The 26,037-nt window shown below is 68.4% G+C and overlaps 3 protein-coding genes across 8 annotated transcripts in view; 1 reads left to right on the forward strand and 2 right to left on the reverse strand.

Moving 5' to 3' along the window:
- The window catches only part of IGF2 (insulin like growth factor 2), a 6,965-nt gene extending 2,153 nt beyond the window's left edge, over positions 1–4,812 (reverse strand). The window contains exons 1-3 of one of the 2 annotated variants that reach the window (XM_079789270.1): positions 3,924–4,812; positions 1,364–1,525; positions 1–72 (exon numbers count right to left, since the gene is read on the reverse strand). The exon at positions 1–72 is cut by the window's left edge and continues 86 nt beyond it. In XM_079789270.1, the coding sequence (XP_079645396.1) occupies positions 1–72; positions 1,364–1,520 (229 nt within the window). In that variant the 5' untranslated portion in view covers positions 1,521–1,525; positions 3,924–4,812. Of the gene's footprint in view, positions 73–1,363; positions 1,526–2,950; positions 3,103–3,923 lie in introns of those variants that run through there. The other variant, XM_079789271.1, reaches the window with a different exon arrangement.
- Positions 3,248–12,639, forward strand: LOC307110251 (uncharacterized protein). Of its 5 annotated transcripts, XR_013814435.1 has the most exons (5): positions 4,983–6,597; positions 10,873–10,921; positions 11,304–11,715; positions 11,894–11,974; positions 12,390–12,639. XR_013814435.1 is itself a non-coding variant. In XM_079789268.1 (4 exons), exons 1-4 carry the CDS (start codon positions 3,437–3,439, stop codon positions 12,376–12,378), a joined length of 1,128 nt encoding a protein of 375 aa, XP_079645394.1. In that variant the 5' UTR covers positions 3,250–3,436; the 3' UTR covers positions 12,379–12,639. The 5 variants fall into 5 exon arrangements, 3 of the variants coding, with proteins under 3 accessions (XP_079645393.1, XP_079645394.1, XP_079645392.1); XM_079789268.1 differs by lacking the exon at positions 4,983–6,597 and adding an exon at positions 3,250–3,618 and having other exon boundaries at positions 11,894–12,639; XR_013814434.1 differs by having other exon boundaries at positions 4,983–8,762; positions 11,894–12,639.
- A 12,009-nt stretch (positions 12,640–24,648) lies between these two features.
- On the reverse strand, positions 24,649–25,658 carry INS (insulin; the record flags this gene model as incomplete). Its single annotated transcript, XM_079789272.1, has 2 exons — positions 24,649–24,815; positions 25,472–25,658. 2 exons carry the CDS (start codon positions 25,656–25,658, stop codon positions 24,682–24,684), a joined length of 321 nt encoding a protein of 106 aa, XP_079645398.1. The 3' UTR covers positions 24,649–24,681.
- Positions 25,659–26,037: the final 379 nt, after the last annotated feature.

The following is a 26,037-nucleotide window of genomic DNA, read 5'->3' on the forward strand; positions in this document are numbered from 1 at the left end:
TGCGGAAACAGCACTCCTCCACGATGCCACTGCCCCGGCTGCTGCGACGGCTCGCCCGGCCGGCCGGTCTGCCTGCGGGCGGGAGGGGTGGTCAGCGCGCGCCCGCAGAGAGGGGGCAGGGCGCCCCGCCCCAGTGCCTCCCCCCTGGACTGAAAATGGGCACAGCCTCGGGGTCCCCGGACCCCGGGTGGCTTGGAAAGTGGGTTCGGGGGGGGGGGGCCGCCCGGCGAAGGGTCCAACCCCCACCTTCCGGGACCACAGGGTCCCGGGACGCGAGTGGCCCCCTGAGCTCAGCAGGGGCTGGCGGCCCACAGCCCGAGACACTGAGACGGGTGGGAATGGGAGGAGGAAGAAGAAGACGGGAGGAGAGGAGTGAGGACCTGCAGAAACCACGCCCTCCTCCCCTCCCGTCCTCCCCTCGCTCCCCCAGGCTCCAAGTCTCAGCCCCCAGGGGAAGCACCCAGCGCCTCGGCCTCGGGCTCTGGGTGGGGGCAGGGGAGGAGCCCCTAGTAAAGGGGTCCGCCATGGGTCCCATGGGTGGGGGCTTGGCCCAGCACCTCTTCGGGGAGCCTCTCTCTGGGTGAGGGCCAACGGCTGCCAGGCCCTAAGTACGGGGCCACTTCCCGCCCCAAAGGAGGCCGGGACAGAGAGACGGCGGAGGCCAGGCAGGAGGCAGGGGCTTCAGGTTTAAGAAGCGGGAATGCTTTTCAAAGAGAGGCTTTGGCGCGGCCAAACCTGGCACGTGGGGCCCATTTCTTGGGGTGGGTAAGTGGAGGCTGCAGAACGGAATGCCAGGACCAGGTGTGACAGGCAGGGGGGCAGCTGGGCCGGGGCTCCCTGCTCCCGCACCCCCAGGTGGAGCCGCGCCCCCAGGACGCCGCGGGCCAGGCGCCCCCGCCAGCCGCAGGTGCTTTTGTTCCCGTTGGTTTCCAACCCCTTTTATCCAATCGTAAATTTGGTAAAACTTTCACAATGGGCACATCCAGGAATATGCGCCCATTGTCAAAGTGTCAGGCACCAAGCCACACCCACCACCCCGCTCACAGCGGGTGAGGGCGAAGCTGCCTCCCTCTCAGCTCACCCCACCCCGCCCCCGGGCGACCAGCGACCCTCCATTTTGAGTCTTTATTGCAGGAGAGTGTGTGTGTGTGTGGGGGGCGGGTATGCATGCCGCCCAGCACCCTGCAGGGGCCTGATAAATGCCCTCTCCAAAGCCCCGCTCACCCTCCGTGGCTAGTCCTCCCTCCACCGCCACCCCGGCCCCCCAACCCCGCCCCCCCTACCCCCTCAGAGGACGCCAGCACTTAGTGAGCACCTGCTGTGTGCGCCCCTCCCCTCGCCCTCCGCACACGGAGCCACTTACTGAAGTAGAAGCCGCGGTCCCCACAGACGAACTGGAGGGTGTCCACCAGCTCCCCGCCGCACAGGGTCTCACTGGGGCGGTAAGCAGCATAGCAGCACGAGGCGAAGGCCAAGAAGGTAAGCAGCACCAGCATCGACTTCCCCACTGGAAGCGCCATGGTATCTGGGGGCGGAGAGAGGAGGCTGAGCCCGCCGCCCGCCCGCCCGCCGGCCGGGCAGGGTCCCCAAACTTAGCAAGTCCCGGGGCGATTTCCCCGGAGCGCAGTCGCTCTAACGGAGGCGGAGGCGGGGCGCGCCTGAGGCGGCGCTGGGAAGCACCTTTGATTGGCAGCAAGTGCTGGTCAGTGATTTCACGTGGGGAGGGGGGGTCCCCATTGTCACTGCTGCAGGGGCCAGTGCTGGACACGGGGACCTGGCCTCCAGCCTATGATGTCATGAGGGCGGGGCCAGCACCAGGCAGCGGCCACTCCTGGGTCTCCCAGCGCCAGCCAAGATGGCAGACAGCCCCACCCCACCGCCAGGCAGCCCGAGCATCCCAGAGGACCAAGCCTCAGGGGGTCCCGCGGCCGGCCCCCTCAGGGAGGGCTGTCGATGAGCAAAGCTCAGGCCAAGGATCCGATGGCCAGCATGACTCTGGGAGGGGGGCCCTGTTCTCCTGACTCACCCAGTCCCCCAACTCCAGTCTGCCCTGGGCACCCCAACAGCCGCAGAAAAGTCAAAGCCTCAGGGTCCCTTTAGGATCTCCCCCCCCCCCCCCCCCGCGCCAGGGGAGCGTGAGAGAGCAGGTGAAGCCTCCTGGAGACCAGACCAAGTTCCTCGGTCCAGTCTGGAAGGTGTGGCAGTCTTAGGACACACCCCCCTGCACAGGCTGTGCGCCCCGAAAGGAGTGGGAGGCTTGGGAGGGGGCCTCGGCTTCTCATCAGACTCAGCAAGTCACCCCCACCCGGTCCAGAAGGTGGGAGCCCCTCAGGCGGGCGGCCCCAGCCTGTCCCTGCAGCCCCAGGTACAAGCCCTTTCTGGGGCAGCCACGGCCCGGTGCCTCTGAGCCCACGGGCACCCCGAGGCTACCCACACAAGAGCTGGGTGGGCTGCCCGGAGAGGCGCCCCTCCCAGGCTCCACACCGGGGGGCACAGGGCAGCCAGCGGCGTGGCCCCCAGCCCGGATGGAGACGCTGGGCCCGGGGAGTCTGGATGCGATAAACCGGGAGCCGGGATGAGAAGGGAGCCCCAGCTCCACGGAAGGGTCTGAACCGCCCCCTCCATCCCCGGGTGCTGCCCTCGCCTGGACCTCAGCTGTCTCCCGGCTGCTGCCCCCTCGGAACCCATGTGGCCAAGCCGCTCCATCCCTCCGAGAGCCCGGCCCCTGTGGTGCGGGGTCGGCCCAGAGCCCAGGAGGGAGCGTGCCCGAGGCGGGCGGCAGGCAGGGGCAGGGGCAGGGAGGAGAGGGGGGTGCCCTTGCTAGAGGCAGCGGGCAGAAGCCAGCCGAGGGCTGAGCCGGGAACCGGGGTGCAGGCAGGCAGGCAGGCAGGCAGGCAGGCTGGAGCGGAGGGCCGGAGGGCCGGGGGTTCCGCTCAACAGCGCTGGTTACCTGCAGCTGGACAGGAGGTCCCTGGGCTGGAGAAGGAGGAGGAGGAGGAGGAGAAGGAAGCTGGAAGGTGGCCTCACAGGAGAAGCTAATGTCCAGCGCTCAGACTGGCCAGTGCCTCGGCTTTTATGTGCGAGTCGACTCCTCCCAGCCCCGGCTCCACCCCGGCCCCCCCCCCTCCCCGCTGACCACTCCCCCCGCCCCTTTGCCCCCGCCCCCTCGCGGCTTCCAGCCAGTCCCCTCTCTCCTCTGCACGCCCCCCGCCCCCTCCCCTCCCCTCCCCGCCAGCTCCATCCCTGAGCAGAGGACCATGTGGGGGGGGGGGGCGCCTCCTGAACCCCCAGCCCAAGTCCGCACGGGGCAGTGGGGGCCAGGAGGGGGCTGCTTTCCCCCTCCTTGTATGGAAACTTCCATCTGCCCGCGGAGCAGGGGCTGGACACTCCCCTGGGAGCCCCAGAGCAGCCCCTCTCCCCAGATTCCGACTTGGAGATGTTGGGGACAGGGACGGGGGAGTGGGCAGGGGGGGGAATCCTGCAAATGTGGCGTCTGGCAGGACTCTTTTGCCAACTCAGCCCCCCTCGCTCCCTCCTGGCCCCGCCCACCCGTTTTCCTCTCTCTCTCTCTCTCTCTCTCTCGCTCTCCCTCTCGCTGGCGCGGAGTTCACATACCAGGTTGGTTTCTGAGCCCCGCGCCCCCCTCCTTGCCCAGCGCCCCGGGGGGACGGCCCTCCCCCCGCACGGCGCAAATCCCAAACTTTCAGCAACACCCCCCCCCGCACCCCCACACCGACCAGGAAGTGGCCTTTGCAGACGCTCACACCTCTCTTGGCATTTTCCGCGGCCCCTACCCCGCCCCCTCCGCGGCGCAAGGGGAAGAGCGCGGGGTTCGCCGTGGGGAAGGGGACCCGCCGCCCGCACCCCGCACCCCGCACCCCGCACCCGCCCCGCCGGCCCCGCCAGCCCCGCCGGGCGCTTACCTTGAAGCCGGCACAGCTGCCGCCCACCTCCCTGCTGCGTGAATGCGAACCGGGCAGCGGGCGAAGGCCCTCCTGCCGGACACTCCTCTGCCAGCGCCGCTCTGGCCGAGTCGCCGGGGCCGAATGGGCGACGGGGCCGAACGGGGGGATGGCTTTTTTTGGGGGGTGGGAGTATCCTCTGATTGTTTGGGGAGGACGGGCCTTCTGTGGGCTGGGGCGGGCCAGATGTTGTACTTTTAGGGGGGGAAGGGGGTCGGGAAATGAGGTCAGCTGTTGTATCTAGGATAGAGGGGGGGCAGAGATAGAGAGAGAGACAGAGTGAACGTGAAAGGGGGGGGGGCCGAAGGGAGGGCGAGAGGGAGAGGGGACAGCGAGAGGCGGGCAGGCTCACAGCGGGGAAGGACAGCCCAGAGAAACAGAAGCCGGTAACGGGTCCGGGGGCGGGCGGGGAGGGGGGGCGGGCGCGGAGGCGCGGGGCCGGGGGGGACGGGAGGGAGCCGCGGGAAGGCTGCGGGAGAAACGAGCGCGGGGGGCCGGGGCCAGAGGCGAGAGAGGTGGCGGGGAGAGCACAGAGAAGCGAGGGAAGGGCGCCACGTCGGGGGCCGGGGGCGGTGCGGAGGGGGGGCGGAGTGGAGGCGTCACCCGGGCCGCGGGCGCCCAGCTCGGTTTGGGCCGACGGAGCCCTCGGCCGTCGCGAGCCCGGGCCTCGGGGGGGCGGTGGTGGCCGCGCCGGAGCCGCTCGGGACGCCGCGAGGAGTGGGAGCGGCCGGGCGGGCACCGGGGAGGGCTGGGAGGGGAGCGCGGGGAGATGACAACGCCGGCGGCCTGCGAGCCGGACTGCCTGCGGGGGGGACCGCCTCCTCGGGCGAAGCGGGAAGGGCGTTGAGGTAGATGGACGAGGAGGCGGCGAGGGATCCGCAGGCCCGGCGGAGCGCGACCCCGCCGACGGCGCCCGAGATGGGATCAGCAGCGCGCGGACGTCGTCGAGGCGGGGCCGCCAGCCCGATGGAGCGAGGGCGGGCGTGGGCCAAGAGGCGGGGGCGGCCGGAAGGGGGGGCCGGGGGCCCGCTTGGCCTCACGCAGCTCCGCCGGAGAGCAGGCGAACTCCGGGCGCCAACGCCCGGCTCTTATAGCCGCGCCACCCCGCGGCGCGGCGCCCGCTCGGGCCCCGCTGGCCTTGAGCCCGCGCCAATGGGCGCCCGGCCGGCCCTCGCCCCGCCCCCGGACCGCCTCCGCCACTCGAGCCAGGGGCGGGGGGCGCGGGCTCCCGGGCGCGGGAGGCTGGAGGGTGGGGGAGGGGGGCTGGGGTGTGCGGGGACGAGACTGGATTGGGGGCAGGGCGCGGCAAAGCGTGCAAGAAATCCCAATTCCAAAGTGTGAAGGGGCCCCCACCTCGGGTTCTGGGGTACCGGGTTCCTGGCGCTCGTGCGCGGGGGTCACGGAGGGAGTAGGGCGGGCGGGGTCCCGGGCCCTGGCGGTGCTACGTAGGGGTCCCCGCTTCCCCACCAGGGGCTACGCGGCGGGGCGCCCCGTCGGCGTGAGTGAGGGCGCAGGTGGCTCCGTGTGGCTCGGGTGTCCCCGAGTCCCGCTGGGAACTGCGGAGGAGGAGGAGGAGGAGGGGGGTCGACGCTGGGCGCGCAGCCGCCACCTGCCCGTGCCGGCGCGGCGCCTCCAGCCGCTGCCAGAGCCCGAGCGCCCCCCGGTGCCGCGCGGGGGCCTGGTCGTGGCCCAGGCAGCCGCCAGGTGCGGTCCGTGCGGAAAACACCCGCGCGGGGCCGGGCCTGAACGTGGGGCGGGCGCGGGGCCTGCGAGGCGGCGAGTGCCCGGGAGAGAGGACCGAGGCGGGAAACGTTGCCCAAGTCCTACCTGCGTGACCGAGCTCACGGGGTGCTCGACGCAGCCCTCCTTAGGGCCCCCCAAAATGTCCGGATCATGGTTCCCCCAGCCTCAGGGCGGTGCACTTGCGCAGACCCGGGTTCAGCCCCCGAGGGCCGCCACGCTCCCCGGGGCCCGGCGAGCCACCCACCGCCGAGAGTTCGCACGATGTAAACACTCGTGGCCTCTCCCAAGTCAAAACCACGCACAGGCCCCCGCGCGCCGCCTGCGCCCTGCAGCCCCCGCCGCCCGCGCCTCTGCACCGGGGACGGGGCTGCCGGCGGGAGACCGCGCGGGGTCGCCGAACTCCGCCATCAATCACCTCGCCCGCCCGCGCTCGGCGCGCACTTCCCCGAGTCCCCGGCCGGGGCGGGAGGCGCCGCGCGGCTCCCCGCGAGCGGGTGCGCCTCTCCCCGGCGTCCCTCCGACCCAGCGCCCTGCCCGCCCCACGATCACGGTCTTTGCAAAGAACCAACGGGAGCGGCGCCGGTTTCGGGGCGCCTGGCCCCAGCCCGCGCGGCCGCCCGGAGGCAAGCCCGCCGCAGGCTCCCGCGCACCGCGCCGGCTTCCCCAACGGCCGCCGGAGGCGAGCGCCGGTCAGGCCCGGCGGGAGCGGGACCGGGCCGGGGGCCGGGGGCCGGGGGCCGGGAGGCGGCGGCGGGTGCGGGCGGAAGCCCGGCCGGAGCGCGGAAGCGGCAGGAGCTCACCGCGGGGCTGGGAGCTGCGTCCGTCCGCGGGCGGGCGCGCCGGGAGCGAGGCAGGAGCGAGGGCTCTGCGGCCGGCGGCGGACGTGCTGAAGGTGAGCGGGACCCCGGCGGTCGTCCCCGAGGCCCCGGGGCTACGCCCAGCGCGTTGGAAGACCCGGGGATCATGCCCAAATTTGGGGGGAACTGGGGGCTATGCCCAGGCGCTTTCCTGGACGCGGGAGTTCTGCCCACGTCCCGGCGGACACGCTGCCAGGCCGGGGCGTTAGGGGAACAGACGTTCGTAAACGCAGGGCTTCGCGGGCAACGCAGAGCCGCCGGCACCCGCGCCAGAGCGCGTGGGGCCGGGGGCTGCGGGGGCGGCGGGTGGGCCGGGAACCGTGCCCAGATGGGGGACGGACGGGGGCCCGAGCTCGGTCTGATTTGCGGGCGGAAAGAGTGAGCGTCCCCGGAGCAGGGACGTGGAGGCTTCCCGCGGTGGGAGCTGCGAGGAGCCACGAAACCCCAGGCTCCAGGAAAATAGGGTCCACGTGTGGGGACCCCTGGAAATGGCTCCGTGCGCTGGGGGAGGCGGCCCGCACGGGGGTCGCCCAGTGAGCGCGTGGGCGGCAGGCTTGGGGGACACCAGCAGGATTGGCGGGGAGGCCGATTGCTCGGCGACTCCAGAAAAACTCTCGGTGACATTCGGGGGCACCGAGAAGCGCAGGGTCTAAACTGAAACAAGCGAACAAGAGCCGCGGCGAGGGGATCTCGGCAAAGCCTCCCGCGCGGGGGGCGGCAGGGCTCGTTCCCGCGATTCGGGGCGCAGTGGGCCTGGCGCCGGAGCTCGGGGAGCCACCTCCATGGGCTGTGGCTCCGCCGCGGGTCCTCAGTGTCCTTCAGGGCCTCCAGGAACGCGGTCTAAATTTGGGGGAGCCCGGGGTAGGAGCAGTGCTTTGGGGGAGTACAGAAAATCGAGCTTGTCTGTTTTATTTTTAACTCGTTTCACTTACTGGAGGTCTGTTTGGGGCGAACAAGAGAAAATGCCCCCCCTTTTTTTTCCTGAGCACTGTCTGTGTTTGGGGATCCCTGGTGAGACACGGCCCGAATTTGGGGGTCACTGGAAACTGCCCTGTGGCGACTGACAGCTGAGCTCCAGGTACCCTGGTTTGTGGCGAGGACGCTTGTATGGCACAGGCCTCCGTTCCCTGCAGTGTCTGGGGCCTGAGGGTATTCTTCAGTCCCCGGGCATTTTCATTTTGGGGGGGCCCATGGGAACAATTGCCTACACTTAGGGGAGGGGGCTCGGGGAAAGGGTCATAAAGTCAGGGGACCCATCAATCAATGTTCAGAAAAAGCTCCGTTGTTTTGTGGAGGGGGAAAAAAATCTCCATTCACTTTGGAGGGCTTTGGGCCGCGCCTCAGCTCAGAGCCCCCCAAAGTCATCTTGGAATCAGGGATCCAGAGAAGTGGCCCCAGTCCTCAGAGAACTGGAGGCCGGCACCTAACTTGGGGGGGAACGGGTGACGAGTTCCTAAACCCTGGGACCTGGGGAACCAAAATCCCTGGGAGTGAGCGGCGGGGGGGGGGGGATAGGAAATCTTGATTAAATTCGGGGTGCCCCCCGTGAGGTCCTGGATGCGTGGGAGCCCAAGAAACCAGTGCCTTTCTGTGACCCGCGTGTAACCCTGGGTGTGTGTGTGGGGGTGTCTGGAGGGCAATGCCTAATATCTGAGAGAGCGAAGCAAACCGGACCTGGGGGCCAGGAGACGGTCCGTGCGGGTCCCAATGTCTGACCAGCGTCTGAATTTTAGAAAACCCGGGTTCTTGTCCGCCAGCGAGGGGCCGGGGGATTTTAAAAGAGGCAAAATGTTACCACGTGGAGAACAGGTCTAGGCAGTTTGGTGGCCGGGCACTCACAGGACCCAGTATCCCAGGCACAGCCTTGTATTGCGCGTGGGTGGGGTGACCCAGGGGCCTGGGGGACCCGGTGAGATTCTGGGGAACCTGCCTAACCCAGGGTCAGGGGCAGCGGTGACTGCTCCGTGTGCTGGCGACCTGGGCGAAGGGCAGGTCTCCTGGGCAGGAACCAGCAGGGCCCCGAGCTCGGCGGGAAAGGGGTGCCCCATCTCCATGGCCCACGGGAAAGTGCTCAGGGGTTTGGGGGGGACCTAGGCCACCCGGGCGGGGCCTGTTCACGACTCGGAAAAGGGCTGGGCGCGCTCCGGGGAGACTCCTAAGTCCTGTGGAGGCGGCGGAGCAACCTTCTGGGGGTTTGGGGGTAATTTGCTTCACCCGTTGGGGGACCTGGGACTCTCGGTGTAAAATTTAGGGAGCCCGGGTTGGTGCCAGTAATTTTGAGGGACACCCGCAGGCATTAAGGCATTACCCGGGGCTGTGGGGGAAGCCCTGTGGGGGTGTCAGCAGGGGCAGGAAGCTAGGGAGACCTTGTCCTTAGCGTCCAACATGGTGGGGACACCAGAAAAACAAACAAAAACAGGGCCACTCGTTTGGGGACACAGACCTACGTGCCAGACGAACCTTGTCCACCCTGGGAGCCCGGCAAGCTGGCCGCAGGGCCGCAGGGCAGGGCGGGTGGCCGCTGACGCTGCGGGAGCACGGGTGGGTGGCCTGCGGGTCTGCGGGACCCCGAGGGGGCGTGAGGCTCCGTGAAGAGCCGGGGGACAGCGTGTAAATTTGGGGAACCCAGGAGGACATCCTCGGTGTGTAGGTTCCTGGGAATTCGTGTCTAAGAAAACTCTGACGACCTGGGAAAACGCTGAATGTGTGGGGGGACCTTGGGAGCAAGACTGTACCCCGAAGGAGCCCAGGACAAAAAAGCCTTGTGCGTCTTTGGGGGCAGCGGGCGAGTGGCTGAGTGGGTCGGGACCCCAGAGACGGGTCTGCACGAGGGAGGCCGGGCGCCTGGGCCGCGAAACCGATGCGTGCGTCCAGGGCGCGCGCGGAGCAGGGGCGCCCTCCGGGGGACGCGGCGCAGGCGGCGCGCGGGGAGCGCGGGGAGCGCGGGGCTCCCGGGGCGCGCGCCAGGGCAGGGTCGCCGCTTTCCTTCGCCTTCCCGCTCCCCCGAGAGGTCTCCGTGGCCGAGGCTCCGCGGGGCTGCGGGGCGGAGGGAGAAACCCGAGAGCCTCGAGGCAGAAACCCGGCGGCCGTTCCCCGGCGCCTCGGGCCGCAGCTCCGCGCGCGGGCGGGCGGGCATCTCCGAGGAGTCCCGCGGGCTCCCCGCCGCCGCGCCCCACGCGCTCCCGCGCCGCGAGCCTAGGCGAAGCCGCGGCCCGGACGCCGCCGCGGGCAGGCTCATCCCCGGCTCGGCTGGGGGGCCCGGGAGCACCCCCGGCGGCCGCCCCCGCCGCCCCCGCACGCCTCGAGCGCCGCCCGGGGCCTTGCCCAGTCACCAAACGGCAGCGAAACCAGTTCGGTGTGGGTGACGCGAGCCAGCAGAGGAAGTGGGAAGGCGGGGAGAAAGTGGGGGCAGAGGTGGGGGGCAGGCCTGCCCGGGAGTGGGGGGCCGGGGTCTCCTTTCGTTTTCTGCAAATGTTCACCGAAGGCCTCCTCCCCGCGGCTGGGAACTGAGGGGAGCAGGGAAGGCAGATCCTGAACCCAACTAGATCCAGGCGCTGCTGCGGGAGGGCGGGGGGGGGGGCGGGGGGGGGACAGGGTCACCCCTCCGAACTGGGCAGTGTTGGGGGTGTGGGGCAGTGACCCCCTTCCCCGGGGGATCTGTGGGGGCGGAGGTCAGCGAGGAGGCGCTGCTGGGCAGTGTAGCACAATGGTTTGGGGCCTGGGGCCAGGACACAGGGCCCGGCTAGTTCCCAGGGTCACCCCACAGGGGGACCCGGCCGGAAGGGGCCACTGGGAAGGCAGGGGTTAACGCCAAGGGACAGGTGTGACTGGAAGGCCGCCCCCACCCCAGGAAAACGGCCCCAGGCATGTGGGGAATGTCCCTTCAGACCCCAGCCCACATCAATCACCCCTTGTCCCACTCCAGGAACATCTGGTCTGTGCCCCCCCCCCCCCCAGGACAGCCCCTTCCTCTGCCCCAGGCCGCACTCGGGCCTGTGCCTACAGAGGGAGGGACGCAGGGAGCCCTGCTCCCCACTCCGTGGCGACTTGTGAATTGTGGGGTGGGGAGCGTTAAGATAAGGCCTGTCTGTGGGCCGGGGTCCCCGAGAGCCCAGAGCAGATTCCAAATCCTGGCGGGGCGTCTGCTCAGGGCCTCCACCTCTCCTCCTCGGAGCCCACGGCTTCCCAGGCCGGTGGCGGCCGCAGGGGGAAGCCCCTTAGACCGCGGGGCTTTCCCCTCCTCAGCGTGCCTGGGGGCCTGCACGCCAGCGGCCCCGTTTGGGGCGTCCCCTGAGTTCTGCCCCACGCAGGCGCTCATCTGGAGAAGCTGGTGCTGGGAGACACGCCGGGACCTTACAGGTAGGAAGGAAGCCACCCCGGTGCCAGGCCGGGGTCAGGGCGGGCGGGGCGGGGGGGGGGGGCACATGGCCTTCCCCGGTGCTGCCCAGAACCCTCGCCTTATTTAGTCAAAAGTGTGGCTGAGGGGCAGGCGCAGGGGAGCCGACCCGGGTCACCCGAGGGCTCAAAAAGGGCACTGGCCACCCCCAGCCGGGACCCACCCTCCCGACTCCCCGACTGCCAGCCCCCAGGCAGGGAGGGCCCTGCCAGCCACCGGAGCTTGCTGTGGGGCTGGGGTCTCCTCGGCAGAGCTTGGCTGGCAGGGACCCCAGCCCCCGCGCCACCACCACCCTCCCCAGCCCTGCCCGGCCCGGCAGCACTGACCTCCCCTCTGGATCCACAGACACAGACGCGGAAGAGGATCGGACTCAGCCCTCCAGACTGCCCTGCGCCCCCCACCAGCTCGGCTCACGGCCTTCCCAGCTCCTCGAAGTCGCTGGCCTGTGGTCTGCCCCCAGCTTCCCCCCCGCCCCCCCCCCCCCCACTCCGACCTGGCTGCTCCCCCACCCTGGGCCCAAGCCCAGCGTTTGCAAACCCGGCTCCATCTCCGAGGGTCCCCGAGCGCCCCTCCCTCACCCCCCTCTGCAGGGCTCGGACTGCGCTGGGCTCTGGGAGGGACGCCCACTCAGGGTCAGCCCCGACCTCTAAGGGGAAGCAGGGGACAGATGCCCAGGCCGGAACCAGAACCAAGGGGACCCAACAGCACCAGCCACCCCAGGCCCAGGCACCACCGGCCAATAAACCAAAAACCAGAAGTAGGTCAGGGTCGGCAGGGAGGGGGCGGCGGGGCGGCGTGGGGAAGGAGCCCCGTGCCCCCGTTGTCCCCCTCGGCTGCTCGGGGCCGCAGGCCCGCCGGGAAGGCGGTCACCTGCTGGGTGGATCGCCCCTGCGGGCTCTGAAGGTGGCCCCTGTGGCTTTTGTGTCTGGCACAAGGACAGAGCCAGCCCACGCCCGCAGCCTCCGGGACCCTGCAGCTGAGCATCCCTCCAGGGCAGCTCAGCGGTGCCCAGACAGGTACCTGGTCGTCGACCTTGGCCTCCCCACCCAGCCACCTCCACTCCCTCACGGGGAGCCTGCCGCCTCAGACAAAGGGCTCCGACCCCCCACCCCCCACCCCCACGGCACTCGGCACTCCGGGGCTCAGGAGGCTTCTCGCTTTGGGCTGTGCCTCACGTGCCCCTCACAGTTCCCAAAAGCCCGCCCGCCCTCCCGCCCGCTCTGCCAACCCCTCCCCCCCTCTCCCCCCTCTCCCCGCACACTCCTCCTCCCCCCCCACCCCCACGACAGGGGAAGCCCAGGTGTCCAGTGCCCGGGCCGAGCGCTCTCCACACGCTCCTCTCCCTCCTCTTCCTTCCTCTTTCACTCTCTGCACCTTGACCCCTGCCTTCCCGCTGGGCTGCTCCCCGGCTCCCCTCTGACCTTCTCCCAGGAGCGCCCTGCAGGACCTCGCTGCTGCCCCCACCTGAGCCCCCCAGAAGGCAGACACGCCTGGAGCGGCCCCCTGAATCCCAGCACCCCCAGCCTTGCTGAGCCTCAACTCCTTGTAAAAGGGGGAGGGAGGGCGGGCTAGAGCCGCAGGGGGCTCCCTGCACTGAAGGAACCCAGTCTGACGCGTGGAGAGGGGACACCGGGCCCTGCCTGGGGCCCCGGAGACACTCACCTCCGCGGGCCGGGCCGGGGCTGGTGGGCGGGGGCGCCTCAGTGCTGCGTGTGTGGGAGCCGAGGGGACCGCGGGGCCCGCCCGGAGCGCCAGGGGCACAGGCTGCAGCAGCCGGCCTGCGGGCTGTGCTCACGGGCTGCTCTGGGCGGCTTCTGCCTGGGCCCCCGCCGGGGCTGGCGCGCAGGCCGGGCCGGGGGCTGAGCCGGCTGGGAGGCAGCGTCCGGGGGCCGCGGGCTGGAGTCCGCCTCCGCCTCCTCCTCCTCCCCGAGCTCGGCAGTGACCCTTCGGCCCCTGGGAAAACAGGGAGGTGGTCGCTGTAAACCCCATGGCCCCCACGCGCAGCCCGGAGCCCCGTCTCTCCCGGCTGCTGGAGGGGGGAGGCCTGTGGGTCCCCAGGTCATCGTGTTGGGATGTGGGTGGTGGTCCCTCTGCCACGTTGGAGGGCAGGGGCGAGGCCGACAGGGCACCCGGAACCAGGCCCCAGGACGTGCCCCCAGCGGGCGGGAGACCCTGTGGCTGGAAGACCCTGCCTGGGCATGGGCTGGGGCTGCACACACAGGCCCTGTCTCGGGGATCACAGCACAACACGGGGGAAGCCTTCCCCACGCAGCAGCGGAGGGTGGGGAGTGAGCTCCTCTGGGGAAGGCCTCCCGCCCCCGCCCTCAGTGGACAGGGCAGCGGAGCCCGGAGCCCGGCAGGCACCAGTCGGAGGGAGAGAACCTGCCTGCACCAGGACTCGGCTCGGCCACCGGAGAGCTGGCACGCGGCAGGGAGCAGCGTGGCCCTCGGCCCCTCTGTGGGGCGGTGACCCTCCCCAGAACAGGGCTGGGGGTGGTCGGGGGGTGCAGGGGATGGAAGGTGGGAGCCTGACTTTTAAAAAATCGTATAAAAAACTGCTTCAAAATCTCTGTACTGTGTCGTTTGTCTTCGGTGGGGATGGGGGGGGGGGGGCGGGAGGGAGCTCCTGACAGCAAAACCCTGCCCCTTGCATTTGCCAGCACAGCTGCACGCCCCCCTCCCCCCCAGGGCCCCCCCGCCCGCGCCCCTCGCCCAGGCTGCCAGCAGATCAGGGAGGGAAAACGGATTTTCCTCGCCGGAGCCCCGGGCTCCAGGCAGCCCCCCGGCCACCTGTCTTTTCTGTCCCCTCCAGCAGGAGCAGCGATCCCGTTAGCCACCCTGAGCCCCCAGCCCCCACGCGTGAACAGCACCCCGAGGTGCTGCACGCGGGAGGGAGCCCCGTTACCTGTGCTCTAGCTGCTGGTTGCCCCCCGCCGTTCCCGGGCGGTGGATAAAGAGGACCGGGGAGTCGCCGGTGCCCCAGGCTTTCTGCCCCAGCTGCCCGGCCGATGAGCCGCCGGCCGGGCTGGTATGAGCAGCTGCCGCCAAGGCAGGGGCTGCTCTGGCCGGGGCGCCCAAAGTGGCAGAGGAGGGGGGCGAGGCGGAGGCTGGGGAGATGGTGAAAGGCAGCGTGAGGGCTCGCATGGCAGCGGGTCCTCGGCAGCGGGCGGCGTCCACCGCTGAGCAGGCACCTGCCACGTGCCAGCTGCGTTTATAGCTGGGCCCCTCACGCCCCGGCCCCCCCCCCCACGCCGTCCCTCCAGCCCCTCCAAATTTGGGTGGCTTTGCACCAAGTAAGCATGGCCCGGGCCCCCGGGGCAGCTGGCCGCGGCACTGTCCCAAGCCTGGGCACCGTGTGTGGGGGGGTGGGGGGTGAGGGGTGGGGGCAGGGGGGTGGAGGTTGGCCTGCCCCTGACCCCACAGAAGGGGGTTGGTGGGCCTGCGCACAAGCCAGAAGCGCGCCTGCTAGCCAGCTGGCGGGCCTGAGCGGAGGGGGGGGGGGGGGGGAGCGGGCTTCACAAGATTGACACTTGGTGGTCACCTGACACCCTGGAATGCGGTGGGCTTGGCACGGGTAAAATGGGGGTGGGGCACACGGGGGAGGCGGCAGATTTAAAAGGGGAGGTCAGCAAAGTCACCCTTCGGTGGTCCCCACACCTGCCACACAGTACGGTCTGTCCTTCCTCCTCCCCGAGGCGGGACACCCGTGTGGGAGCTCTCTCCCTTCCCCAGTCACACCGGACACGCCCCTCACACGACAGGAGTGGTGCCAGGCCCTCGGGGCACTGGCCGTGGGGAGCCGGGGCGTCCTGCTCCCACGTGGGATGATGGGGTCACAGCCTTTGATGAAACCCCAGGGAAGGCACAGCCCTCAGAGAGCTGACCAGGTGGGGAGAGCAGGGCAGACAATGCGCCACCTGACTCGGCTAAATCTCACTGATAGGGCATTGAAACGTCTTCTCCGGGCCTGCAGGGAGGCAGGAGCAGGCAAAGGTGCACCAAGAGGCGAAGGCATGCACTCTGCACACAAGCACCAGTCCCACCCTGCCCTCCGCTCCCTGCGTTCCTGCGCCCGGTGTGTTCACCTGACCGCCACAGCCGGTGTCAGCGTTTAATTCTCCCTTTGCCTAGGAAACCTCCACCTGAAGGTCCTTCCTTAGCTGGAGGGATAGGGCAGTCCGTGGGGAGATCGGGGCTCTCAGGGGGACGGGGGGAGGCAGGCTGCCTTGAGGGAGACTCGAATTGGTTGGGGTGGGCCTAACAGGACACAGAGGGCCCAGGTCCACACCACTCCTGGGCAGAGAACAGGTGGGGCTCTGGGTAGGGAGGGATGAGGGATGCTCAAGGCCCCGAGCAGGTTCAAGACACACGGAGGGCAGTCAGCGTGAAGCAGCCCGGCGGGGTAGAAATGACAGAGCTCAGGGCAGGGCGGGGTGAGGGATGAGGGAAGGCTCTGCCAGCTGTGGCTCTGCTTTGGGCTCTGTGTCTTGCAGGCAGCATGGCCTCTGTCCCCTAGTAACCCCGGCAAGGTGCCCAGATGCGGCCAGGAGCTGGGGCCAGGTCCCTATTGGGAGGCGTGGCTGGGACCCCCAGCTGCAGGTGGGGCTGGGGAGGGGGAGGGGAAGGGGCTGACTAGGCCAGACAAGAACGTGGCAGGGGAGGCCCATGGAAGGGGGTGTCCCCAGGGGGAGAGGGTGGGCAGCTAAGGGGCAGAAAGGGAGCGGCTGTTCAAGCCCACAGACCGGACCCCTGCACAGTGGGGGCCTTCCCACTCCCCAGGGGGTGTCTTGAACCTGAACTCTGTCATTTCTACCCCCCAAAGGGGTCCCTCCACTGCAGGGCTATTTTATTCCACCAGAATCTTGCAACCCAGAGTTTTAAGCAAGGTTGACGGGGAGAATGGGAGAGGCAGGGCTGGGAGGGCCCACGGGGGGCTCAACCCTGGTACCACTGAGGCAGGGCTGAAGGCATTGACTCTCAGCCATGCCCTCAGGGACCCACGGCCTCTGGGGGACACAGGGCAGTGAAGGGAACACAAAAGGGCCCTCCTGATGCAGGAGAGAATCAGAGAACCCCAGAAATCCCCATCTCAAATTTCCCCCACTTGGCCCTTTAAGTGGCCTCGTGCTGACACCTGGTGGTCACTTCTAGAATTACAACGTCACAGCCCAAAGGTATTACACATTCCGGGCCCCCTAAGGAGAGGAGTGGGTGGGGGCAAAGCAACCCCATTTCTCCCGACACAGGGAGCCCCCCCTTCCTGCAGGGTCGGGGTACAGGGCGTTCTGCACCTTTGCACTCGGGTTTGAGTCTCTTGTCTGCCTCCATCCTGGCATGGCCCAGTGGTTAGTGGAGGCCTAAGGGAACTCCTCCCCCAGGGTCTCCGGCTCCTTGGGGGGTGGGGGGGGGCAGGGGAGAGGGCCCCCTCCCCAGGGGGTGCGCAAAGGTGGATGCCCAAAGCCAAACGTGACCCCTGGGACACTCCTGACGCTCCCGTTGTGCTCTGAGACTTAGAGGAAGGTGTGTTACGTTTGTGTCAGAATAAAATGAGATGTTACTGAGAGGCAGAATGTTGGGGACCCCCCCCCAACAGGCAGGGACCCGGAGACTGAAGGGTGGGCGTGGTCCTGCGCGGGACGCAGTTTCTACCCGCGCCCCCCCCCCCAAGGCTTTCAAATCTGGCCTGAGCCTGACACCTTGTGGCCACCTGAGGAAGTGCAGCCACAGCCTCAGAAAGCGCCTGGCTTTCTTGGGCATCAATACCGCCCTTAGGGTAACGCCTGGGCCGCTTGACCAAACCTGGGGGTCAAGGAGGAGGAGGTAACGCAGAACCCCCATCCTGAGGCCCCGCGCTAGCAGGTAACGTAGGGCTCAGCCGCCTTCGTGTGGGCAGCCGGCAGGCCGGAGTGAGGCCACCCCAGGTTGCACACAGCCCTGGGGCCCGCGGTGCCTGGTCAGGCGGCCCAGCCGGGAGAGGCATGGGCAGAGGAGGCCCGAGGCTGACCCTGTCCAAATCCCGGCTCTGCAGCCGGCGGGCTAGGCCATGTCCCCGTGGCCACGCGAGTCCCACGTGCTGGTGCCCAGCAGCCCGTGATCGGGGTCTGGCCCTGGAGACACTCACCCACACTCACTGTTCAACACCCCCGATGTGAAGGCGCATTGGCCCCTGGCGGTCCCTCCTGGGTCGTGTGGAAACGCACCAGGGGGTCAGTACCTCCGCGGCGGGCCCTGCTGTCCTGGAACACCTGCCTGCGGGGACCCTCTGTCCCCTGCATCTCCTGCAGGTAAGAGGCCACCCAGAGGGCTCCGAGCGCCCTGGCCAGTTTGGCTCAGCGGGTAGAGCGTCGGCCTGCAGACTGAAGGGTCCTGGGTTCGATTCTGATCAAGGGCACATGCTTGAGTTGAGGGTTCGATCCCCAGTGTGGGGCGTGCAGGAGGCAGCTGATCGATGATTCTCTCTCATCATTGATGTTTCTCTCTCTCCCTTCCTCTCCGAAATCAATTAAAAAAAAAAAGGCCTCAGAACTTGGGGAGCAGAAGGCCGGCCAGGCGGGGTCTCTCGATGCCCAGCTCTCTTGCTGGTGAGCTGGGGAGGCTGCGGCACAGGGACCCCCGTTCCCCGGGCGGCTCTGGGCCACTGTTCTCAAAACAGCCTGGTACTGGCACAAGAACAGACATATAGACCAATGGAACAGAATAGAGAATCCAGATATCGACCCAAACCACTATGCCCAATTAATATTTGACAAAGAAGGCATGAACATACAATGGAGTCAAGACAGTCTCTTCAACAAATGGTGCTGGGAAAATTGGACAGATACATGCAAAAAAAATGAAACTAGACCACCAACTTACACCATACATAAAAATAAACTCAAAATGGATACAGGACTTAAACATAAGACGGGAAACCATAAAAATACTAGAGGAATCCACAGGCAGCAAAATCTCAGACATATGCCGAAGCAACTTCTTCACCGATACTGCTCCTAGGGCAATGGAAGCTAAAGCGAAAATTAACAAATGGGACTACATCAAAATAAAAAGCTTTTTTACAGCAAAAGAAACCATCAACAAAACAACAAGAAAGCCCACTGTATGGGAGAACATATTTGCAAATATTATCACTGATAAAGGTTTAATCTCCAACATCTATAGGCAGCTTATACAACTTAATAAAAGGAAGATAAATGATCCAATAAAAAAAATGGGCAACGGACCTAAATAGAATCTTTTCGAAAGAAGACAGAAGGAAGGCCAAGAGACACATGAAAACATGCTCAAAGTCACTAATCATCCGAGAGATGCAAATCAAAACGACAATGAGGTACCATCTCACACCTGTCAGAATGGCTATCATCAACAAATCAACAAATGACAAGTGTTGGCGAGGATGCGTAGAAAAAGGAACCCTCGTGCACTGCTGGTGGGAATGCAGACTGGTGCAGCCATTATGGAAACAGTATGGAGTTTCCTCAAAAAACTAAAAATGGAATTCCCATTTGACCCAGTGATCCCACTCCTAGGAATATATCCTAAGAAACTGGAAACACCAATCAGAAAGGATATATGCACCCCTATGTTCATAGCAGCACAATTCACCATAGCTAAGATTTGGAAACAGCCTAGGTGCCCGTCAGCAGATGACTGGATCAGAAAACTGTGGTACATCTACACAATGGAATACTATGCTGCCATAAAAAAGAAGGAATTCCTACCATTTGCAGCAACCTGGATGGCATTGGAGAACATCATGCTAAGTGAAATAAGCCAGTCCATGAAAGAAAAATACCACAGGATCTCACTCATTTGTGGATAATAAAGAACAACATAAACTGATGAACAAAAAGATAGATACAGAGGCAGTAAAGCATCAAACAGACTGTCCAATTACAGGGGCAGGTGAGGGAGAGGTGGGGGAGATAAGAGATCAACCGAAGGACTTGTATGCATGCATATAAGCATAACCAATGGACACAAAACTCTGGGGGGTGAGGGCACGTATGGGGGGGGGGCAATGGGAAGATATGTACACATGTAATACCTTAATAAAAAAATGGGGGGGGGGAGAGGCCTCAGAACTTGGAGAGCAGGAGGCCAGGCGGGGTCTCTCGATGCCCAGCTCTCTTGCTGGTGAGCTGGGGAGGCTCCGGCACAGGGACCCCCGTTCTCCGAGCGGCTCTGTGGGCCTCATTCCCTTTCCCATCCTTTCCACGCGCGAGCCCTCCGTGGCCCAGCCCGCCTCCTGCGCTGGGAGCTGGTGGCATGCCCGCGGCCACCCCCGCGCACCCGGGGCTTCCCCTGGAGGACTCCTCGGCTCCCTTTGCCCACGTCGCCTGGAGGAGACGTCCTGACCTTCGGGACGGAGGGGGGCTCACTGGCCCAAGGCAGGAAGCGGGGACCGCGAGTTGGGACCGGTCTCTGAGGCCCAGGCCTCCCCAGCCTCCCCCACACGCCGGCCCAGGACGCTGGGCTCTGGGCAGACTGTGCAGGGGGTTCGAGAGCCCTCGTCCCGCTTGTCCTACAGGGGAGGGAGCTAAGTGGGGGGAGATACTGCTAGCACCACAGCCCGGGACCTGGAGGGGTGCCCCTCCCACGTCCAGCCTGGGACCCCCCGCAGCCCTATGGGGGGGGGTCTCCTCTGATTCCCTTTCCGTGGATGAGGGGCAGGGCCAGGAGGTGCGCCCTGGAGAGCCGGGCCCACCAGCACTCCCTCCGGCCCTGCTCTGGCGTGGGGTGGACACTCCAGCGGCCCTCCCTGCTGAGGCCGGCCGGGGGATGAGGGCCAGGCCCGGGGGTCCTGCGGTCACGGTGACGGGGGCACGGGGACCACAGCCTCTCCGACAGGGCACGTGCCCCGAACAGAGTCCCACCTGGACTCATTCTCAGGTCCGGGCACCGGGGGCACAGGCGCCTCCTCCGGGAAGACCCCAGGGTCCACCTGGAGCCCAGCCTGTGCGCCCTCCTTGCCCACAGCGGGCACAGGACCGGCCCCCTCTCCAGGCTGGGGAAGCCCACCTCCCACCCTCCTCACCCCTGCCCTTGACAGATGGAGTCAGACCCGCACTGGCAGCCTGTCCTTGGGGTGGTCCAGGGAGGGAGATGGAGGGACCGGGAGGGTCAGGGAGGTCAGGGAAGGTCAGGGAGGGACAGGGAGGGACAGGGAAGGTCAGGGAGGGACAGGGAAGGTCAGGGAAGGTCAGGAAGGTCAGGGAAGGTCAGGAGAGGTCAGGGAGGGACAGGGAGGGTCATGGAGGGACAGAGAGGGACAGGGAGGGACAGAGAGGGTCAGGGAAGGTCAGGGAAGGTCAGGAAGGTCAGGAAGGTCAGGGAAGGTCAGGGAAGGTCAGGAGAGGTCAGGGAGGGACAGGGAGGGACAGGGAGGGACAGGGAAGGTCAGGGAAGGTCAGGGAAGGTCAGGAGAGGTCAGGGAGGGACAGGGAGGGACAGGGGAGGTCAGGGAGGGTCATGGAGGGACAGAGAGGGACAGTGACAGGCAGGCAGAGCTGTGGTTCGGAGCCGCAGGGCCCCCAGGTTCTGGTCTCGGCAGTGTCCTTGGGCCGTGTGGACGGACCCCCAGCCCGAACCTGAGCCCGAGGTCCCCGGAGTGGCCTTGGGTGCGGGAGGGGTGCAGGGGCCCAGTTTGAAGCCGGCGGCGGGGCGGGAAGAACAAATGCTCTGGGCTGCAGCTGGTGGGTTGCGGGGTGCCGGCTCTGTTTTCCAAAAACACAGATGGGCCGGGAGGGGGGGCTGGCGCGGGGCCGGCGGAATGTGGGCCCGGTTCTGATGGCTCAGCAGCCGCCAGCGCACGTGGGCCAGCCCCACGCCCAGCTTCGGGGGCAGCACAGGGGTCAGGCCTGGGGTCCCCCCAAGGCAAGGCTGGCGAAGGGGGTCTGCGCTGAGGTGCACGGGCCGACCACCTGGGCCGAAGGCGGCTGAGGACCCGAGGGAGTGGGGGGCGGAGCGGGCGCCAGCGCAGCCTGGGGGCCGCGGGGGACCGTGGGGAGGCCCCTGCCCCGTCCCCCCACTCCTGGGGACCCTGCCCGGCTGGCTGTTCCTGAGTGGCAGCCAGAAACAACAGGCCGGAGGGAGGAGGGCCGCCCCGCCTGGACCCCCGCCCCCGCCACATTCTTTCTGGAGCCGACCTCTGGCCTCCCCACACGGAGCAGGAGGCAGGGGACGGGGTGGACGTGGGAAAGCGCTAACCCCGACTTGCCGGCCCGCCTGAGGCCTCCTGGCCTGGGTCTCTGTCCCCAAAGGCCCCCTCCCCCCCCCCGCCCCCAGCACGTGAGCCTCGACTGGAGGCCGGGGAGGCTGCATACAGAGGGGGACAGTCTGGCTGACAGCGACAGCCGCCCTCAGCCCAGCCTCCGTTTCCCGGGCCCCGCGGGCCTGGGTTCCTGGCCGGCCTCCTGCCTCAGTTGCTCAGCGGTAACATGGGGTTGCTGGAGGAAGTCACCCCTAAGGACTTCCTGGTCCCTGATTCTGGGGGTTCTCGGAGGTCAGGCCTGGGGGTTCGGGTACTTTCCCAGGACATTGGGGACCCGGCACGCTTGTCAGCGGCTTCCCTGGAGGCCTGAGCCCCTGAGAGGCAGCGTGCGGACTTGACTGGGGGCTGGCATGGCCACCCTGTCTCCTTCCGAAACCTGAGCCTCCTGAAGGCAGGCCAGGAGCGGCCCCTGCCCCCGCCCCGGGCATGGGGGGCCCCTGTGAGTGGCGGCAGGTGGGCCGTGGACCCCAGAGAGGACTGTCCCCAGGACGGCCGGCCCAGCCCACAGGAAGCCCCGCAAAAGTGGGGCTCTGGCGCCCTCTGCTGGTCACACCTGCCAACGGCCGCTCTGGCCACCTTGTCCAATGTGGGCAGGTGCCCACCTCCCAAAACTTCCTGCGCTGGGGGCCGGGCCCTGCCCGAGTCCGGGGACAGACGCCCCAAGTGGGGACGCCTCGCTGGACACGGGTGCCGGCCGGGGCGCAGCCTGGGCTCTGCCAGGGCCTTCTCCAGCCGCTCAGGCCCCTGGTTCCTGGTCCCACTCCCACGCCCGGGCGGCCCACCAGGCACTGGGCCCTCAAGGGCAGGGACCCCGCCTGGCACCCCCCGCACCGCCCTCCCGTGCCCCCAGGGCTGTTCAGGCCCGGAGAGCGGTGAGGGCGGTAAATAGTCACCGCCGACAGGAGAAGGCAAACACTGCCCAGCGGCCAGGTTCAGGGCCAGCTCACGCCTGCCAGGAGCAGGCACAATCCGGGGGGCCTGCCTGGAGGCGGCCGCACCGGCAGCCTGTCCTTGGTGTGTGGGCACCAGAGCAACAGACGCCCTGGCCCTGGCTGCCGTCTCCCCACTGGGAGCTCTCCCCACATGGCCCGTGGGACGGCGGGACACGGGACAGGCGTGAGCAGAGGAGTGGGACCCGCGTTGGGTTGCGCTCCGTGAGGACCTGGGAGACCCAGCCCTCCCATGAGGGGTCCAGGGGGCCCCCAGGGTCAGCGGGCCTCTGGGACAGCGGCTCTCTGCCCCCCACTGCAGGTGACCTGCGGGCCTGGAGGCCTTGACCCCAGGCCAGCCCCACGGGCCGGGGGGCGGGGCCTGCGGACGCGGGTGGCCTGTCCTCCGGTTCCTGGAAGGGGCGGGCACAGGCCTGGGGAGACGGCAGGGCCAAGGCCTGTGAGCATGGCACCTGTGGGCGGCCTGGGGGCTCCAGGAAGCTGGGGCCCCTGGGGCCGGGAGCCCAGGGTCTAACCCCACCTCTGCCGTCAGGATCGCGTCCAGGCCGGGAACACGGGGACACCCCACCCCATATTTCCAAGAACAGTCACGGGGGCCCAGGGACTGGAGCGAGGGGCCAGGGTGGAGGGTCACCCCTAAGGACTTTCTGGTCTCCAATTCTGGGGGTTCTGGGAGGTCAGATTCTCACCGGGCACTTTCCCGGGAGGGGGAGGAGGGCAGGGCCAGCCCAGGCTGGGGATCGAGGACCACGGCACAGCACGGCCCGGATCCTTGGGTGTCAGCCTCCCCACCTTGCGGGGTGACCCCTCTCCGGAGGCCCCGGGGGGCAGCCCTGAGTGACACCTGCAGGCCCCGGGCCCATTGCTCGGAGTCCCACCCGCTGGCCAGGCCCGTGTGCCCTGGACCCCAAAGGGCTCCCGCTCCCCCTCCTCAGAGTCCCCGGCACCCGCAGGGCCAGACAGGACACAGGCTTGACCCCCGGCGGCCCCCTTCCCACCCCGGCTGCACCTGCCCCGCCTGCCAGGGCTCACGTACCTCAGCTCCCTCAGGACACCCCTGCCTCTCCCGGGGCTACTGGGGGCACCTGGCTGTTCCCATGAGCAATCCCTGGGTCCCAGCCACCGCCTCCTCCTCTTCCGGGTCCGGTGTCCGCCGGCCGCCCACCTGCCCAGCCCTGGCCCCCACTCCAGGGCGGGGCCAGCTGGGGGCCATTGCCATCCCCTCTGGGGGTGTCCATGTGGCCGTGGGGAGGGGGCGTCCTGGGAGGGGGCCTCGGGGCTGCGGGGAGGGCTGCGGGGAGGGCTGCGGGGAGGGCGAGCGCTGGGCCCCCACCACGAGGGTCTGGTGCGGCCGGGCCTCCCTGTGCCCCGCAGCCAGCGGGCCGGCCTGGGCGGGGCCTCCGGGGAGGGTGCCGATTGGCTTGGCCCAGGTGGCCGGCAGGCTGGCCAGGCCTTGGTACAGTCAGGTCACCTGCTGACCTCCCAGGCCACGGGCACCTTGGCACCCTGGCTCCCTGGCTGCCTGGCATGCCCGGCAGTGGCCTGAGGGAGTGTCCAGTGGAGCCGCCCTGGGCTGCCATGGGTGCTGAGGGAGGTGAAGACCTGGACCTCGAGGGACCTGGTGGCACTTCTGGGGGTGACCGCCGGCGTGGGGCGGGGGAACGTGGCTGCACGGTGAGAGGAGAGGCGGAGGGGGCGGGTCCCGGCCTCATCCCGGGGCTGGGGGCTGTGGGCTGGGGGGGACACAGCCCGGATGCCCAGCACGGGGTCCCAGGCCCCTGCCCAGCGCCCGTGGAGTCCCAGTCCGTCCCCTGACTCAGGGTGCTGCCGCTCTCCTGCGTCCCCCAGGGCCCGGGGCTCCTCCTGCCGGGCCCGGGCTGGGGTCCCTGGCTGCCTGGCCCACCCCGAGCTGGGGGTGGGGGCGGCGAGAAAGGCCCCGTGTGGGCAGCATCTCATGCCCTCCCTGTCCCCTCTCGGCCCAGCCTCTTCCCTCCAAGGGGCCCCCTCAGGAACAGCCCCAGAAACGGGGGAGCAATCTCCCGAAGGAACGGCCCCATTCTGTTTCCCCGAAAGCCCCGGGGTCCGAGCGCTCGGGGCTGTGAGTGAAGGCTCAGCTCCCAGCCAGCCCGGCCCCCGCCTCCCAGAGACCGCACCCCCCCCCCTTCTCTGTCCCGTCCTAAAGCAGCCGGGCCGGGAGTCCCCAGGGACCAGGCCGGGGACAGAGGGCTGCTGGAGGGGCTGGCCACCTGGGGGGACAGTACGGCCTGCCCAGGGCACCCGGTGAGCGGGGAGAAAGCTGAGAGGGGCCAGTGCACAGAGAACAGAGAAGGGAGACGTGGGGTGCCCCGCGGCAGCCATGGCCAGGGCGGTGGCCCCTGTGCCCTGCCACGCCCGCCCCCCCCCCCCCCCCCCCCGCACAGACCACACACACAAGGCTGGTTCAGGGGTTTATTGGGTCTTGGGGGCGGGGAGCGGCCGGGCTCGGGGTGGCAGGGCGGGCGGCCTAGTTGCAGTAGTTCTCCAGCTGGTAGAGCGAGCAGATGCTGGTGCAGCACTGGTCCACGATGCCACGCTTCTGCGGGGGCCCCTCCAGGGCCAGGGCCTGCAGGCCGCCCGCGCCCATCTCCACCTCCCCCCCTGCCAGGAGGAGAGACAGGGACCCGGCGTCAGGGCCGCCCGGGGACCCCCACCCCGGCCCCGCCCCAGCAGCCCTGGGGAGAGCGGGCACCTGCTGCCCGGGTGGTCCCTGGGGTGGTCCCAGGGCAGGGACATGGGGGAGCCTGAACCGGGGCCCCTGGTGCCTGTCACGGGCCTGCCCCCCACTCCCAACCCCACACAGCCTGCCCCGCTCCCGGGCCCCACAGGCATTCGGGCAGGAGACGGGGGCACCCCCATTGCCAGGACCTGACCCCGAGATGACACTGCCCGGCAGCTGCCGTCAGAGGCAGAGGGAGCAGGCGGGTGATGTCTGAGGGGGGATGGACGGCAGGGAGGGGACAGGCCCGCCCTCGGGTGTCACCCACTCTCTGCCCCTGGAGCCGACACTGGCCAGGAAGCTGGTCCCTTTAGGGTGTGACGGAGCCATGTCCTTCCCTTTCTAACTCCCGCCGGCTTCCCGGGCCAGCGCGGAGCAGGGGTGGGGTTGGGGTGAGTGGGGGGGCAGGGCACGGGGGTGGCTCACCCTGCAGGTCGGGGTGGGGGTGAGCGGGGGGCAGGGCACGGGGGTGGCTCACCCTGCAGGTAGGGGTGGGGGTGAGGGGGTGAGCGGGGGGCAGGGCACGGGGGTGGCTCACCCTGCAGCTCGGGCAGCTCCCGGCGGTCCTTGGGCGTGTAGAAGAAGCCCCGCTCCCCGCACACCAGGTACAGCGCCTCCACCAGGTGGGAGCCGCACAGGTGCTGGTTGACGAAGGCCTGGGCGGGGGCGGGCGCCCAGAGGGCCAGCAGGGCGAGCAGGGGCAGGAGGCGCGTCCACAGGGCCATGGCCGGGCGTCGAGGACTGGGGACGGGTGGGGTGGATGCCAGTGAGGGGCCCGTGCCCTGTGGGGACCCCTACCCCGTGCTCACCCTCCAGTACTCTGAGGGACGAGCCCCCGCCCCGGACAGCCCCCTCCCGGCGGGCAGCCCCTCCCCGGCAGCGCAGAGTCCCCGACCCACCTGCTAGCTGACGGCCGTGGGTGCAGCGGGTCCGGGGGGCTGGGGGCTGCTGGGCCCGGCCTGCTTTATAGCCCCACCTGCCCAGCCGCTGGCGCCCCGGGGGGTGAGGGGGTGGCAGATGGCCCGGGGGCTGAGGCTGCACTTTCCGGACCATTTGCCCCGAGCGGGTGTGCTGGGTGAGCAGGAACCCGCCTTGGTCGTCAGC

The sequence above is a fragment of the Cnephaeus nilssonii genome (genome assembly GCF_951640355.1).
Source record: "Cnephaeus nilssonii genome assembly, chromosome: 13".
NCBI classification, from domain to species: Eukaryota; Metazoa; Chordata; class Mammalia; order Chiroptera; family Vespertilionidae; genus Cnephaeus; species Cnephaeus nilssonii.